This window comes from Scyliorhinus torazame, chromosome 10, assembly GCF_047496885.1.
Source record: "Scyliorhinus torazame isolate Kashiwa2021f chromosome 10, sScyTor2.1, whole genome shotgun sequence".
Classification (NCBI taxonomy): Eukaryota; Metazoa; Chordata; class Chondrichthyes; order Carcharhiniformes; family Scyliorhinidae; genus Scyliorhinus; species Scyliorhinus torazame.
Window position 1 is genome coordinate 32,764,111 of NC_092716.1, and position 15,813 is coordinate 32,779,923.

Sequence of the window (15,813 nt, forward strand, 5' to 3'; positions counted from 1 at the left end):
TTAAAGTGTTGGTCGAGTTTGAGAAGGACCATCTTGTACTTGGTCTTGTCCTCACCTTCCGTGAACACCAGGGAGTTGTAGACATGGATGGCGTGTTGACCTGCCGTGGAGAGGAGGATGGCAATCTTTCTGGTGTCCGAAGCGCTCTCCTTTTCGTTGTCTTCCAGGAAGAGCTGGAAGCGCTATTTGAACAGCTTCCAATTGACGCCGAGGTTTCCAGCAACTTGTCCATGGCGCAGGATGGCAGATTCCGGAGGATTCGTAGGTAGGTCCCACAGTAACTCCTGGTACTATGATGTGTTGGGTACCCTGCTACACAGACAAACCAACACAGTTGCGAATGGTACAACTCAGTTTTATTACTAACATTTATTTACAGTGGTAAACTGGTTACTGAGGTTCAATCATAACCCTAGAATCTGTGGACCTATTCCTAATACTATATTGGAGTGGCACTCAGCACATGGTGGATGTCTGAGTGGCTTGCTGTGAGCTCTGTGCCCTGAGCTGTCTCCTGCTGGAATGCCTGGGAAGTGTTGTGTTCCCTGTTTTGTAGTGTGTATGCTCTTGCCTGTGATTGGCTGTGGTGTTGTGTGTGTGTTGATTGGTCCGTTGATCTGTCCATCAGTATGTATGTATGTTTGTACCATGATGTTTACCTGAATATCATGACAATGCTAATTTTGTATAAAACACTAAATAGGCCTCTGTCAGTGTAATGTATCCAATTCCGACTGCACATTTTGGGGAGGCTGTCAAGACCTTAGAGATGGTGCAGGGAAGATTTACTAGACTGGCATAGGGATGAAAGCCTTCAGTTATGTGGATGACTGGAGAAATGATGGTTGTTTTCCTTAAAATAGATACAGTTAATTAGAATTTTAATAGGAATGTTCAATAGAATGCATAAAGTGTAACTGTTACCAGCGGCAGACGTGTCGGTGACCTGAGGATAAAGATTTAACACAATTGGCAAAAGAAGCAGAGGCAACATGATAATTTTCTTTGATGCAGGGATTCTTATGAGCTGGAATACATTGCGCGAAAGTGCGATGAAAGCAGGTTCAATAATAACCATCAATAGGGAATTGGAATAAATAATTGAAGTGAAAACATTTGTTGGGCTATGGGGAAAGAGCACTGAAGCAGAACGAATTGGATAGTTCTTTCAAAGAGCCGGGTTAGGTACAATGGCTCAAAGAGCTTCCTTTAGTGCTGTATCATTTTATAATTCTACAATCAGAGAAATAGCACTTACTGTCCGTATTTCTTATTGATTTAAAAGAACAGCAGGGAATATTACTGTTATTTGCACAATTCCTCGCCTGCCTATGGAGCTCTTTCTTCCAGACTAGGCATTGTCAAACTCGGCGGCGCGACCCGCAGGTGGGTCGCAGGCAGGTGTCGGGAGGGTCTTGGAGCCGTCCGTCGTGGTGCTCCCGAACGCGCAAATCCGCGCGCAACAGCCGCAGCAGCCAGCTTTTAATAACGTCGGCTGCAAGCGGCCTTCAAAATGGCCACGAACCTGTAAAATAAATGCGGCCGCACTGCGCATCCATGCCAGATCATCGGTGCACATGCCCAAAACTCGCAGCTATTTTTTTACAAGTTCAGGGGGATTCTATTCATTTTATTTTATTCATTTTATTTTTATTTTTTTTACAAGTTTGGGGGGGGGGGGTTTATTTGATAAAATGTTACACGAAAAAAATGCAGAACTTTGGACAGATGGAGACTCCATACTTTCCGACACCGGAAGGCTTCACCTTCATCCAACAGGTTCCATTGGAGGAGCGTGTACGAGGGACAAAGTGACCCAAAACCATTTCCTCCATTTTTGTCAGCAGCAAACAAGGTAAGAGAAAATGGTGGGTCGCGCAGGTCAGCTGGCGTAGGCCGCGAAGGTCGGCTGGTGTGGGTCGCAAAGGTCGGCCGGCATGGGCCGCGAAGGTCGGCCGGTGTGGGTTGTGAAGGTTGGCCGGCGTGGATCGTGAAGGTCAGCTGGGTCGGGTCCCGAAGTTTGGCCGGTTGGTAAAAATGGGTTCCCGGAAAAAAAGTTTGAAAAACACTGGGCGAAATTCTCTGGAAACGGCGCGATGGCCGCCGACTGGCGCCCAAAACGGCGCCAATCAGACGCGCATCGCGCCGCCCCAAAGGTGCGGAATGCTCCGCAACTTTGGGGGCCGAGCCCCAACATTGAGGGGCTAGGCCGACGACGGAGGAATTTCCGCCCCGCCAGCTGGCGGAAACGGCCTTTGGTGCCCCGCCAGCTGGCGTGGAAATGACATCTCCGGGCGGCGCATGCGCGGGAGCGTCAGCGGCCGCTGACAGTTTCCCACGCATGCGCAGTGGAGGGAGTCTCTTCCACCTCCGCCATGGTGGAGACCGTGGCGGAGGCGGAAGGGAAAGAGTGCCCCCACGGCACTTGCCCGCCCGCGGATCGGTGGACCCCAATCGCAGGCCAGGCCACCGTGGGGGCACCCCCCGGGGTCAGATCGCCCCGCACCCCCCCCAGGACCCCGGAGCCCGCCCGCGCCGCCTTGTCCCGCCGGTAAGGTAGGTGATTTAATTTACGCCGTCGGGACAGGCAATTTATCGGCGGGACTTCGGCCCATCCGGGCCGGAGAATCGAGCGGGGGGGGGGCCCGCCAACCGGCGCGGCGCGATTCCTGCCCCCACCGAATATCCGGTGCCGGAGACTTCGGCAACCGGTGGGGGCGGGATTCACGCCAGCCCCCGGCGATTCTCCGACCTGGCGGGGGGTCGGAGAATGTCGCCCACTGTTCTAGACAGTTGTTATCCAGTATGTGTTAAACTTGTGGATGATTTAGAGTTCTTGGGGATGAAATGGTTGAATATGCTGTGGCCCATGTCTGATATCCAGAACAAATTAGGTGGGTGATTTGTGCCCAAATCGGGCTCCGTGCTAGGCATGAAACCTTGCACCGGTCACCTGACTTGTTCTGCCAGCCGTAATCTGGATCTTGCCCTCATTGGACCCACAGCCAGGGTGTCAGGCTGGCAGTGTTAGGGTACCCAGGTGCCTGTTTGGCACTGCCAGGGGTCGAGCCCAGGGGCCTTGCCAATTGGGGGGGGGGGGGGGGCGGGTGAACAGACATACCCGGAGGCCTGCCCAAGGTTGGGGAGGTGAGGGGGTCACAAAAGCAGGGGGGAGGGGCTGGAAAGGGGAGGGAGAGAGAAGATCAGTGCTGCCTTGATCTATGTGATGCCCTGATCTACGAGGAGTCTTCCCTGTTGGCGAACTAGCAGGAAATCCCGCAATGTGCTGTTTCAACAGGGAGAAACTCCCCGAGACCAAGTGCCATTTGCTAGCGGGATTTCCTTTGCGTTGCCCCCGCCGCGAAACACCTCACTAAACATCCCTTTCAACGGACTTTAACTTGAGGCCCCTGAATCACGACCTATTTCTTCCTTTATAAAACCAAGGGTTGCGTAAGCTTTTCTTTCAACTTTCTCAACTTGTTCTACCACTTTCAAAGTATTCTGTATGTGCACCCTATGCTCTCTGTTCCTGCACCCCCTTTAACAATGTAATGTTTGATTTATATTGCCCTTCCTTATTCCATCTGCCCCCAAAATGAATTATATCACACTTGTCAGAGGATAGAGCAGGATTTAGATTGTTTGGAGACTTGGGCGGGGAGATGGCAGATGGAGTTTAATCCGGACAAATGTGAGGTAATGCATTTTGGAAGGTCTAATACAGGTAGGGAATATATAGTGAATGGTAGAACCCTCAAGAGTATTGACAGTCAGAGAGATGAAAAAAATGAAATGAAATGAAAATCGCTTATTGTCACAAGTAGGCTTCAAATGAAGTTACAGTGAAAAGCCCCTAGTCGCCACATTCCGGCACTTGTTTGGGGAGGTTGGTACCGGAATTGAACTGTGCAGCTGGCCTGCCTTGGTCTGCTTAAAAAGCCAGCTATTTAGCCCAGTGTGCGAAACCAGCCCCTAGGTATACAGGTCCACAGGTCATTGAAAGGGGCAAAACAGGTGGAGAAGCTAGTCAAGAAGGCAAATGGCATGAGTATAAAAATTGGCAAGTCATGTTGCAGCTGCATGGAACCTTAGTTAGGCCACACTTGGGGTTTTGTGTTCAATTCTGGTCGCCACGCTACCAGAAGGATGTGGAGGCTTCAGAGAGGGTGCAGAAGAGATTTACCAGGATGTTGCCTGGTATGGAGGGCATAAGCTATGAGGAGAGGTTGAATGGGCTTGGTTTGTTCCCACTGGAACGATGGAGGTTGAGGGGCGACCTGATAGAGGTCTACAAAATTATGAGGGGCATAGACAGAGTGGATGGTCAGAGACTTTTTCCCAGGGTGGAGGGGTCAATTACTGGGGGGCATAGGTTTAAGGTGCGAGGGGCAAGGTTTAGAGTAGATGGACGAGGCAAGTTTTTTACACAGAGGGTAGTGGGTGCCTGGATCTCGCGACCGGAGGAGGTGGTGGAAGCAGGGACGAGAGTGACATTTAAGGGGCATCTTGACAAATACATGAATAGGATGGGAATAGAAGGATACGGACCCCGGAAGTGTAGAAGATTTTAGTTTAGACGGGCAGCATGGTCGGCGCAGGCTTGGAGGGCCGAAGGGCCTATTCCTGTGCTGTACTTTTCTTTGTTCTTTGTCTACAGCAAATGACATCTGCCATTCTTGGCAGCATGGTGGCACTGTGGTTAGCACTGCTGGCTTACAGCACCAGGGACCTGGATTCAATTCTGGCCTTGGGTGACTGTCTGTGTGGAATTTGCACATTCTCCCCGTGTCTGTGTGTGTTTCCTCCGGGTGCCACGGTTTCCTGCCACAGTCCAAAGATGTGCTGGTTAGGTGGATTGGCCGTGCTAAATCGGCCTTAGTGTCCAAAGATGTGCAGGTTAGGTGGGGTTATGGGGCCACGAGGAAAGGGTCGGTGCACACTCGATGGGCTAACATCCTCCTTCTGTACTGTAGGAATTCTATGTCCTCCTGAAGTTCGTTACTATCCACATCTCTGTTTACTACATTTCTGAGTTTTGTGTTATTTGAAGACTTTCAAATTATGTGCAGCATAACCAGATCCAATAATTTATATGCTTCAAAAAAAGCAGTAATCCAAACCTTCATTTTGAAAAACCAACCACTCACCATTAGTTTCTGTCCCTTTAACCAATTTTGCATTTATGTTGCCATTGCCCCTTTAATTATATAAGCTTCAATTATACTAACAAATCTATTATGTGCTACTTTATCAAAAGCCTTTGAAACTTCTTGTGTACAACATCAACCACAGTATCCTCATCAACCATACCATATTGCTTCCTCAAAGAACACAGTCAAGATAATTAAACATGATTTGCATTTGACAAATCCTTGTTGGCCTTCAATTATTAATGCATAAGAACAAAACATAACAGCATAAGAACTAGGAGCAGGAGTAGGCAATTTAGCCTCTCGAGCCCACTCCCCCATTCAATACGATCATAGCTAATCTCATCTCGGGTTCGATTCCCGGCTTGGGTCACTGTCTGTGTGGAGTTTGCATTTTCTCCCTGTGTCTGCGTGGGTTTCCTCCGGGTGCTCCGGTTTCCTCCCACAGTTCAAAAATGTGCAGGTTAGGTGGATTGGCCATGCTAAATTGCCCTTAGTGTCCAGAAAGGTTGGGTTGGGTTAGGTTACTGGGATAGGGTGGGGTGTGGGCTTAGGTAGGGTGCTCTTTCCAAGGGCCGGTGCAGACACGATGGGCCGAATAGCCTCCTTTTGCACTGTAAATTCTATGATTCTATGATCTTGGCCTCATCTCCATCTTTCCTCCGGCCCCCATAACCTTTCATTCCACTACGAATGAAAAACCTATCTACATCCTCCTTAAATTTGTTTAGTGTTCTGGCATTCACTGCATTCTGGGGTAGAGAATTCCACAGATTCACGATCCTTTGAGTGAAGAAACTCCTCCGCATTTCTTATAAATCTGCCACCCTTAGCCTAAAACAATGGACTCTTGTTTTAGGATATCCAACAAAGGAAACATCTGCTCTCTGTCTACCTGGTCAATCCCAAATGACAGGTTTTCAAATACCAATTAGTTTTGTCCCAAATGATTGGTTTGGATTTGCGGTGGTAATGACAGTAAAATCACATTATCCTACAATCGTTATGGTGAAGAAGCCCAGCGTGTCTGCACCAGCTCTCTGAATGAACGTTATGACATGAGTGCCATTCCCCTGCCTTTTTTTTCCCCGTCATCCTGCACATTGCTCCTATTCAAATAATTGGCTAATTGAAATAATTGAACCTGCCTCTGACCCATTTCCAAGCAGCGCATTCCAGACATGAACCACTCCTTGAGTGAAAAAGTTGTCTTTTCTCACATTGCATTTGTTTCTCTTGCAAATCACTTTTTTTTAATGTATTTTATTACAAACATGTATCAAAACAGGTTTCAGCAAATAAACACCCTGGGAAGCATACTTCCCAACAATCAACTATACAGTCAGATTTTCCCCCTTTTTCACCCTGCCCCCTCTGCCCTTCACCACCCCCCCCCCCCCCCACCCCACCGCGACGAATAGCTCCACAAACATTCCCCACCTTTTTTTAAATCCCCCTGCTGAGCCCCTTAATTCATACTTTACCTTCTCTAACTGTAGGAAGTCGTACAGGTCACCCAACCAAGCCGCTACCCCTGGTGGCGATGCCGACCGCCACTCCAGCAAAATTCGCCGGCGTGCAATCAGAGAGGCGAAGGCCACGACACCGGCCTTCCTCCTCTACATGAGCTCGGGCTTCTCTGAAACTCCAAATATCGCCACCAAAGAGCCCGGGTCCGCCTCCTCCTCCACTACCCTGGCTAAGACCGCGAACACTCCCGCCAGAATCTTCCCAATTTTGTGCAACCCCAAAACATGGCCGCGCGATTCTCTGGCCCCCGCCCACACCTCTCACACTCATCTGCATCCCCCTGAAAAAACCTACTCCTTCTCGCCGAGTCATATGCACCCTGTGCACCACTTTAAACTGTATCAAGCTCTTCCTTGCACAAGAGGAGGTCCCATTTACCCTTCGCAATGCCTCACTCCCATGCTCCCCAATTGATCTCCCCTCCCAACTCCGCTTCCCATTTCTCCTTGATCATCACCACCCGCTCACCACCCTGCTCCCCTAGCCACTTATATATATCCCCAATTCTTCCCTCCCCTTCCACATCCAGAAGCAGCAGTCACTCCAGCAGGGTGTATCCCGGCAACCTAGGGAACCCCCTCCAGATCTTTTGCACAAAGTCCCTAACCTGCAGATATCTGAACTCACTACCCCTCGGCAGCTCTCCCCTCTCCCTTGGCTCCTCCAGATTGGCAAACCCTTCCTCCAAATCCAAATCCCTCACCTTCACCAGCATCACTTCCCTCCAACTCCTGTATACACTATCCATCCCCCCCGGCTCAAACCCATGATTCTCGCACAACAGCATTAACACCAACATCCCTTCCACCCTAAATTTCTTCCTTAGCTGATTGCATATCTTCACCATGGACTGCACCACCGGGCTCCTTGAATACCTACTCGGAGTCATTGGCAACGTTGCCATCACCATAGCTCTCAAACTAGACCCCTTACAAGATTCCTCCTCCATCCTAACCCATTCTACCCCTTCCCCTTCCCACCACCGCCGCACCTTGTCCACATTCACTGCCCAATAATAGTGAAGCAAGTTCAGCAACGCCAACCCCCCCCCCCCCCCCCCCCCCAGTGCCTCTGTCTCTGTAGCAGGGTCCTCCCCACCCTCGGCACCTTCCTCGCCCTTACAAAGTCTGAGATGATCGTGTCCACTTTCCGAAGAAAGGCCTTTGGTATAAAGATCGGCTTGCAAATCATTTTAAGTCTGAGCCCTCTCGTTCTCAATCCTATTATAAGTGGGAATAGTTTCTCCCTGTCTACTCTGTCCAACCCCTCCTTGAACCTTGACCTTTCATCTCCAAGGAGAGCAGTCCAAAATTCTCCAATCTATCTTCATAACTGAAGTTTCTCATTCCTGGAACCATTCTTGCAAACCTGTCCTTAACTCTCTCCAATGCCCTCACATCCTTCCTAAGGTGTGGTGCCCAGCACTGTGCACATTACTCCGGTTGAGGTCTAATTAATGTCTTGTACTAGTTCAGCACAACTTCCTTGCTCTTGTACTCAATGTCATTATTAATAAAGTCTAGGATACTTTATACTTTATTAATTGCTGCCTCCACTTGCCCTGCGACCTTTAATGACTTATGCACATACACACCCAGGTCCCTCTGCTCCTGCACACGCTTTAGATTAGTACCCCTTATATTTCATTGTTTCTCCATGTTCTTCCTATCAAAATTAATCACCTCACACTTCTCCATAAAGCTTCCCATTCCAACAACTTGTCAATGCCCTTTTATAGGTCTATACTGTCCTCCTCACAGTTTACAATGCTTCCAATTTGTGTCAACGTGTTCGCTCTCATTAATACAATGAAACTAATAGCAAATTCTGGAGTCCACACGTGCATTCAGTATCGCAAAAATCCAGAACTTGCTGTCAGTAATTCTAAGCTTCTCCAGTGGGTGCTCTTTTGAGGTCCCCCCACAGAATGACACCAATGGAAAATCTATGAATTGACGAAGAACTTCACTCTTACTTTGTTAGTTTCATTGTTACACCCTTGAAAAAGTTGCACCAAGTTGAATGCGGTGGAACTGAGTTATTAACAGTGGTACTAACTTGATAAATACAAAATTTCCAGACCCTGAAATACTAATTTTAAATTTGCCAAATGTCAAATTTCTCCATTATAATAAAAAATTGCACCTATTTTTTATTTGAGTTTGTATCTTAATCCAATTGTAATCATTTATTTTGCTATCTGAAATGTTAAATTAAAAGTAAAGGGATTTAGTGCTTTTAGCTTCCTGGTCTGCTGTCAATGAGAATCCATAGAATCCCTACAGTGCAGAAGGAGGCCATGAGGCCTCTGACTGGCCAGCAGCTCTCAAGGATGGGTTTTTGGGCCTGCTGTGGGCTTGCTTATGCGGAGGGCCTGACACTGGCCAGTTAAGTGCCTGGGGCCATTTAAATCGCTTTCAAACTCCCAAAGTGATGTGGGGCTCCCACCAGTTCTCCAACTGATGGAGTGGGGGAGAGGAGGATCTTCCATCACTGGCACAATATCCCAACCATGGTCTCTAAACGTTTCCCCATCGCTGATATTGTGTTGACTTGCCAGTAGTCGCTGGTTTTATTCTGCTCCCCTTTTGTGAATAGGGATTTAGCATAGCAATCCTCCAGCCCTCTGATACCATTCACATAAATAAGGAAAATTGGAAGATTATGGCCTTAATTTATCCTTTAATTCCCTTTGCAACCTAGGATGTATCCCATGTAGACCTAGTAGCTTTCCTAGTTTTAGTGCTACCACATTTTTAATCACCTTCTCTGTATTTTTATCCAATCCAATTTCTCTATTACCTTTCCCTTTACTGTCCTTTGGCAGCATTCTCAAAGTACTCATTTACCACCTTAGCCAAGTCTTCCACCTCCGTAAGATGATCTTTGTTGGTCCTGAATTTGCCACATTCTTCCTTTGACTGCCCTTTTAATATTTGTGTTTATAAAAGACATTTGGATTCCTTTACATTACTACTAACCTATTTTCATATTCTCTCTTTGCCCCTTTCACTTCCTTTCTTAGTTCCCCCCGCTTTACTTTTTAAATTCAGTTTGGTTCTGTGCTGAGTTATGAACCCAACATCTAGTATAAGTTTAATTTTGCTATTCCGTTTTAATCTGTACATCTTTAGTCCTGGGAGTTCTAGCTTTGAATGTCCTTCCCTTACTATGGGGACATGTCTAGATTTCCCTTACCATGGTGACATGTCTCGACTATACCCAAGCTATTTCCTCTTTGATGCTTGTTTACTGTTTTCCCCACCAATCTGTGATCCCAATCGAACTGAGCCAGATCACTGAAATTAACTCTCCTCCAGTTCAGTATTTTCAGATTTTATAGAATCATAGAATTCACAGTGCAGAAGGAGATCCATCGAGTCTGCACCGGTCCTTGGAAAGAGCACCCTACCCAAGCCTACATCTCCACCCTATCCCCACACTTCCACCCTATCCGCGTAACCACACCTAACCGTTTTTGGACACTCAGGGCAATTTAGCATGGCCAATCCACCTAACCTGCACATCTTTGGACTGTGGGAGGAAACCAGACCACCCTTAGGAAGCCCACGCAGATACGGGGAGAGCATGCAGACTCCACACAGAGACAGTGATCCAAGCCAGTAATCAAACCTCGGACCCTGGAGTTGTGAAGGAACTGTGCTAACCACTGTGCTCCCCTGCTGCCCTGATTTTTCCTTCTGCATTTTTGTAATTACTCCCAACCTAATGATTTTGCGCTTTTTATTTCCCAAGTGTTCTCCCACTGCAATACGTTCCACCTCATTTCCTAGAACTAAATCTTGCTTCTTTTCTCCTTGAGCTAGAACCTTACTGATCAAGAAAGTTCGCTTGTACACATTTCAGGAATTCCTCCCATTCTTTGTTCTACATACTGCTATTTTCCTCCTCTACATTAGGATAACTGAAGTCGCCCATTGTCACTACTTATCTGCCAAGGCCACACAGTTCCTGACTTCATTACAGCCTTGGTTCAAACATGGACAAAAGAGCCGGGGAGAGGAGAGTGACTGCCCTTGACATCAAGACAACATTTGACCAAGTGTGGCAAAATTGAAATCAATGGAAACCCACTGGTTGAAGTCATACTTAGAGAAAGGAAGATGTTTGTGGTTGTTGGAAGCCAACCATATCAGTCCCAGGGCACTGCGACACAAATTCCTCAGGGTAGTGTCTGAGGCCCAACCATCTTCAGCTGCTTCATCAATGACCCTTCCGTCATCATAAGGTTGAACATGGGGATGTTCACTGATGATTGCACAATGTTCAGCACCATTCATGACTCTTCAGATGCTGAAGCAGCCCGTGTCCAAACGCAGCAACGCCTGGACAATATCCAGGCTTGGGCTGAAAAGTGACAAGTTATATTTGCGCCACACAAGTGCCTGGAAATAACCAACTCCTACAAAAGAGATTCTAACTAACTTCCCTTAACATTCAATAGCATTACCATCCCACTATTAACATCCTGGAAATTACCACTAACCAGAAACTGAACTGGAGCAGCCACATAAATCCCGAGGCTACAAGAGCAGGTCAGAGACTAGTAAATCACCTCCTGACTCCACAAAGCCTGGCAACCACTAACAAAGCACAAGTCAGGAGTGGGATGGAATACTCTCCACTTGCCTGGATGAGTGTAGCTCCAGCAGCACTCAAGAAATTCAACACCATCCAGGACAAAGCAGCCGACTAAATCGGCACCCCATGCACCAACTTAAACATTCACTCCCTCCACCATCTATACACTCTGGCAGCAGTGCGTACCATATACAAAATGCAACTCGCCAGGACTCCTTCACCAGCTCATTCCCAATCCTTTCAAGTGACCTGTCCAACCTCGAAGGACAAGGGCAACAGATGCGTGGGAACACCATCACCTGCAAGTTCCCCTCCAAGCCACACATCATCCTGACTTGAAACTATATCACCATTCATTCACTGTCACTGGGTCAAAATACTGGAATTCCCTTCCCAACCACACTGTGGGTGTACCTAAATCACATAGACCACAGCAGTTCAAGAAGGTGGCTCACCACGAACCTCTCAATGACAATTAGGGATGGGGAACAAATGCAGGCCTTGCCAGTGACGTGCACATTCCCATGAAAGAGAAAAAATACTTTCTGCAATTTGCCTACAAATTTGCTCCTCCATTTCCTGCACACTATTTTCTGACTTAAAGAATACTCCCAGCAGCATAACAGCGTCTCTTTTGTGCACGCATGGAGAAATGGTGCAAGAGGGAGGCCTCCAAATTCCTGGGGCCTGTTCTGGGGTAGAAAAGAACTGTACAAGATTGATTGCTTCCACTCAACAGACAATAGGAATAATCCTTGAGTTTACTGCCTTTGAGGTTTTGCTCTTTTAACTTCCTCCCTAGTTCCTGAAGCTCTATTGGGCTTGTCCAACCTATGTCTTTGGTCCCAACACAATCCATGGCTTCTGGTAGTTCCCCTTGCAGAAGGCCCCGTGGTTGTTCAACGATATCCTTTACCCTGGCTCTTGACCACTGCATTTCTATACTTGGCTGTGTCCATCTGTGCAGCCTTTGCCTGTGTTGCGCGTACATTCCAGGCTGCACTCCCCTGAGGTCCTGTCACTCTCATTGGTATTTAGCAATGAAAGTCGGTTTGGAAATTGCCAAACTCTTAAAGTATGCCTGCAGCTAGTCTCCCGCTTACTATCCTTGCAGCTAGTCTCCCCCTTACTATTCTCCTGAACTCTCTGTAGCTAAGGCGTGACCACCTCCTGGAAAACACAATCTTGGAAATTCTCAGTCTCCCGTAGGCCCTGCAGCAACTTGAGCTGCTTCTCCTAGTTAGAAACCCTGAGTTTGAGTTCTACCAACTGGAGACGTCGTCTGCGCACATCCTGACATTCCCACATGGCACAGGCACTGCAGGCAATGGATCTCAGATGTCCCATCATATAAAGTCACATTTTCCATATATATGTGTGTTACGTCGATATATGTGATTATCTGCTTACTCCTTTTCATTATTTATGCAAAACAAATGTTTATTTTATGTCATTCAGATCCATTTAACGTTGGTATCCTTTACTTCATTTCAACGTAACCCTGATTATTTATATCATTGCTTATTTACAGATTCCCCCTTACTTTCTACGATAGAGAAGTCATTACAGGGAAGGATTGAGAAAACTGGTGACCTCATTCAACTATTGGGGAAGGAGGATGGGGGAAGGATTGTGTGTGGGGTGGTGGAAAATGCCCACATCCAATTTTTTTCCCCAGCTCTGTCCTCCCCATTGCTCCATCATTCTAAATCCCAGAGCCAAGGGGGTGTTCTGGTGACCCTGAACCCGCCTCTGGGGGTCCCGGGGTGCAGGCTCCACGGTTCAATGGTGCACCCTTTCTGTTTCCAATAAAACAAAGTTGCAGATTAAACCGCGATGGTGGCATGGGCAGGATCTCCAGTAAGGAATCCGCAGCCGACTTTTCGAAAAGCCCGCCACTTGAATGAATTCTTGAGGACAGAAATGATGACCCCCCCCCCCCCCCCCTGAAACTGACAGCTCGCCTGAAACTGACAGCTCGGCGGGAGTGAGTCCCGCTGCGCTTCACCGAGCGACATTCAGACCGAGATACTCACGGACACCCTCGATCTTGTCTGCGGTCCTGTTCCAGGACAGTTGCTGGGTCTCCATGATCACCTGCAAGGTCCTCCTCTCGGGTTGGGACTTTTTCAGGCTGAATACTGTCATAACGGCGCCCAGCTCCAAGGTCCTTTTCAATTGACTTTTCTCCGGCTCCGACATAGAATCCAGACCGTCTCGAACCCAAGACATTTTTGTTGCACTCTCTCACTCCTTCTCTCCCTTGAAACTGAACAAACTCAAAAGATGAAAGGAAACCTTCTCCGGCTCCCTCCTCCACTGCCGCAGAATGCACGGTGCCGATCAATTTCAGGCGATTACCATGATCTGCAAACTTTTTTTTAGCAGGGGGTGAGGGGGGGGGGGGGGGGGGGGATTGTCAAGGAACGTTACAATGGCTCTTTGGATCACTTTTCACACACCAACATGGCCAAAGCTAGTGGGCTTTTTCATGGCTACAAAACAAACATCTTGCATGTTCCGCAATTTGACTGCATGAGGAAGTTGGGCTGAAATTTCTTTAGAAAAAAAAACCTTGGTCCGGAAGCGCTGTTGATGCGATCTATGCAAAACTATGAAGCTGTCCAAAAGGTACGTTAGTTACAACTTGGAAGAGTGTTAGATCCGTGTCTGACATTGATAGAGCGCCATCTGGTGCAGATCTGCTCCTTGCCGCAACATGGAAAGGTCTTTTTAAACCCAAACCCCACCAATCGATATTCATCCATTGAAATAGGTGCGAATATCGTCTCATTTTTTTTTAAGGGTGCTAATCTGTTACATGCACATATTTAAACCAAGGCGAATCTTAATTGGAAAATTGTGATTAAACACATGAAAGTTGCCTGGGGTAAGATGCTAAAATAATGCCCACAGCTGATGTTAGAGCAGACTACAGTTTGATTTCTATGAGTTTCTTTTCATTCATTGGTCTTCCCTCTATAGTTCAAATCGTTACAATGCTGGGATCAGAATATTTGTGTTTGTCGAGGTGGAGGACAAATGTGAACGGTGCCAGAGGGGCCTGGCCAACCACACCCACATGTTTTGGGCTTGCCCCAAGCTTGCTGGGTTCTGGACAGCCTTCTCCGAGGCAATGTCCAAGGTTGTGGGGGTGAGGGTGAAGCCATGCCCAATAGTGGCAATCTTCGGGGTATCGGAGCAGCCAGAGTTACATATGGGGAAGGGGGCCAACGCCCTTGCTTTCGCTTCCCTAATCGCACGCTGGAGAATCCTGCTCGCCTGGCGATCGGCAGCACCACCCACAGCTGCAGACTGGCTCGCTGACCTTTCGGAATTTCTCCACCTGGAGAAGATTAAGTACGCCACCCGAGGGTCAGAGGAAGGCTTCCGGGATACTTGGGGGCAGTTTGTCGGTCTGTTCCAAAACCTGTTCAAGGCCAACAACGTAATAAGAATAACCTAATAAGTTTTTTTTTAAAAATTTTGTATTATTAAAACACCAAGATAGATGAGTTACCAAAAGACTGCGCAAACCGGAGGTGGGGGGGGGGGGGGGGGGAGGCGGAGGGAAGGCAGGGAAACCACGAGAGATGATTCCACTCTGTCCAGAAAATAAAAGAAAAGCACAGACGAAGCCGGGGGGAGGGGGGGGTGAACGAGGAAGGGGGAGGAACCATAGACCGATCCAGAGGGCAATGAAAGGCACGTAGGGTCAGTTCAACGAAGGACAAACTAAACGTCTGTATAATAAAGGAAATTGGCGCAGGTGAGAAAAATGTGATGTGTATATATACAACTGTTTATAAATATGAGAAATGCCAATAAAAAGATTTTTTTTAAAAAAGAATATTTGTGTTTGTAATTCTTGCAGACAGTATGCAGCATTGTTGCACATGAAGACAACAAGTTGATTTGTAATAATAATAGTAATCTTTATTGTCACAAGCAGGCTGACATTAACACTGCAATGAAGTTACTGTGAAAATCCCCTAGTCGCCACATTCATAGTTTTTTCATAGAATTTACAGTGCAGAAGGAGGCAATTCGGCCCATCGAGACTGCACCGGCCCTTGGAAAGAGCACCCCACCCAATCCCACACCTCCACCCCATCCCCATAACCCCACCTAACCTATTTGGACACTAAGGGCAATTTAGCATGGCCAATCCACCTAACCCGCGCAGACATGGAGAGAACGAGCAGACTCCACACAGACAGTGACCCAAGCCGGGAATCGAACATGGGACCCTGGAGTTGTGAAGCAACACTGCTACCGTGCTGCCCACTTTGAATTTCTCAAAGTGAAGTCAAAGCCCATAGAATCCCTACAGTGCAGAAGGAGGCCATTTGGCCTGTCAAGTCTGCACCGACCCTCCAAAAGAGCACCCCACTTAGACCCACTCCCCTGCCCTATCCCCATAACCTAACCAGCAAATGCCTGGACATTAAGGGGCATTTTTTTAGCATGGCTAGTCCACCTAACCTGCACATTTTAGGACTGTGGGAGGAAACCTGAGAACCCGGAG

General features: G+C 47.7%; 1 protein-coding gene across 1 annotated transcript in view; it reads right to left on the reverse strand.

Moving 5' to 3' along the window:
* Positions 1-13,885, reverse strand: part of plcg2 (phospholipase C, gamma 2) — a 291,774-nt gene extending 277,889 nt beyond the window's left edge. The window contains exon 1 of the mRNA XM_072517925.1: positions 13,322-13,885. Within this exon, the coding sequence (XP_072374026.1) occupies positions 13,322-13,517 (196 nt within the window). The 5' untranslated portion in view covers positions 13,518-13,885. The remainder of the gene's footprint in view (positions 1-13,321) is intronic.
* Between the last annotated feature and the right edge of the window lie 1,928 nt (positions 13,886-15,813).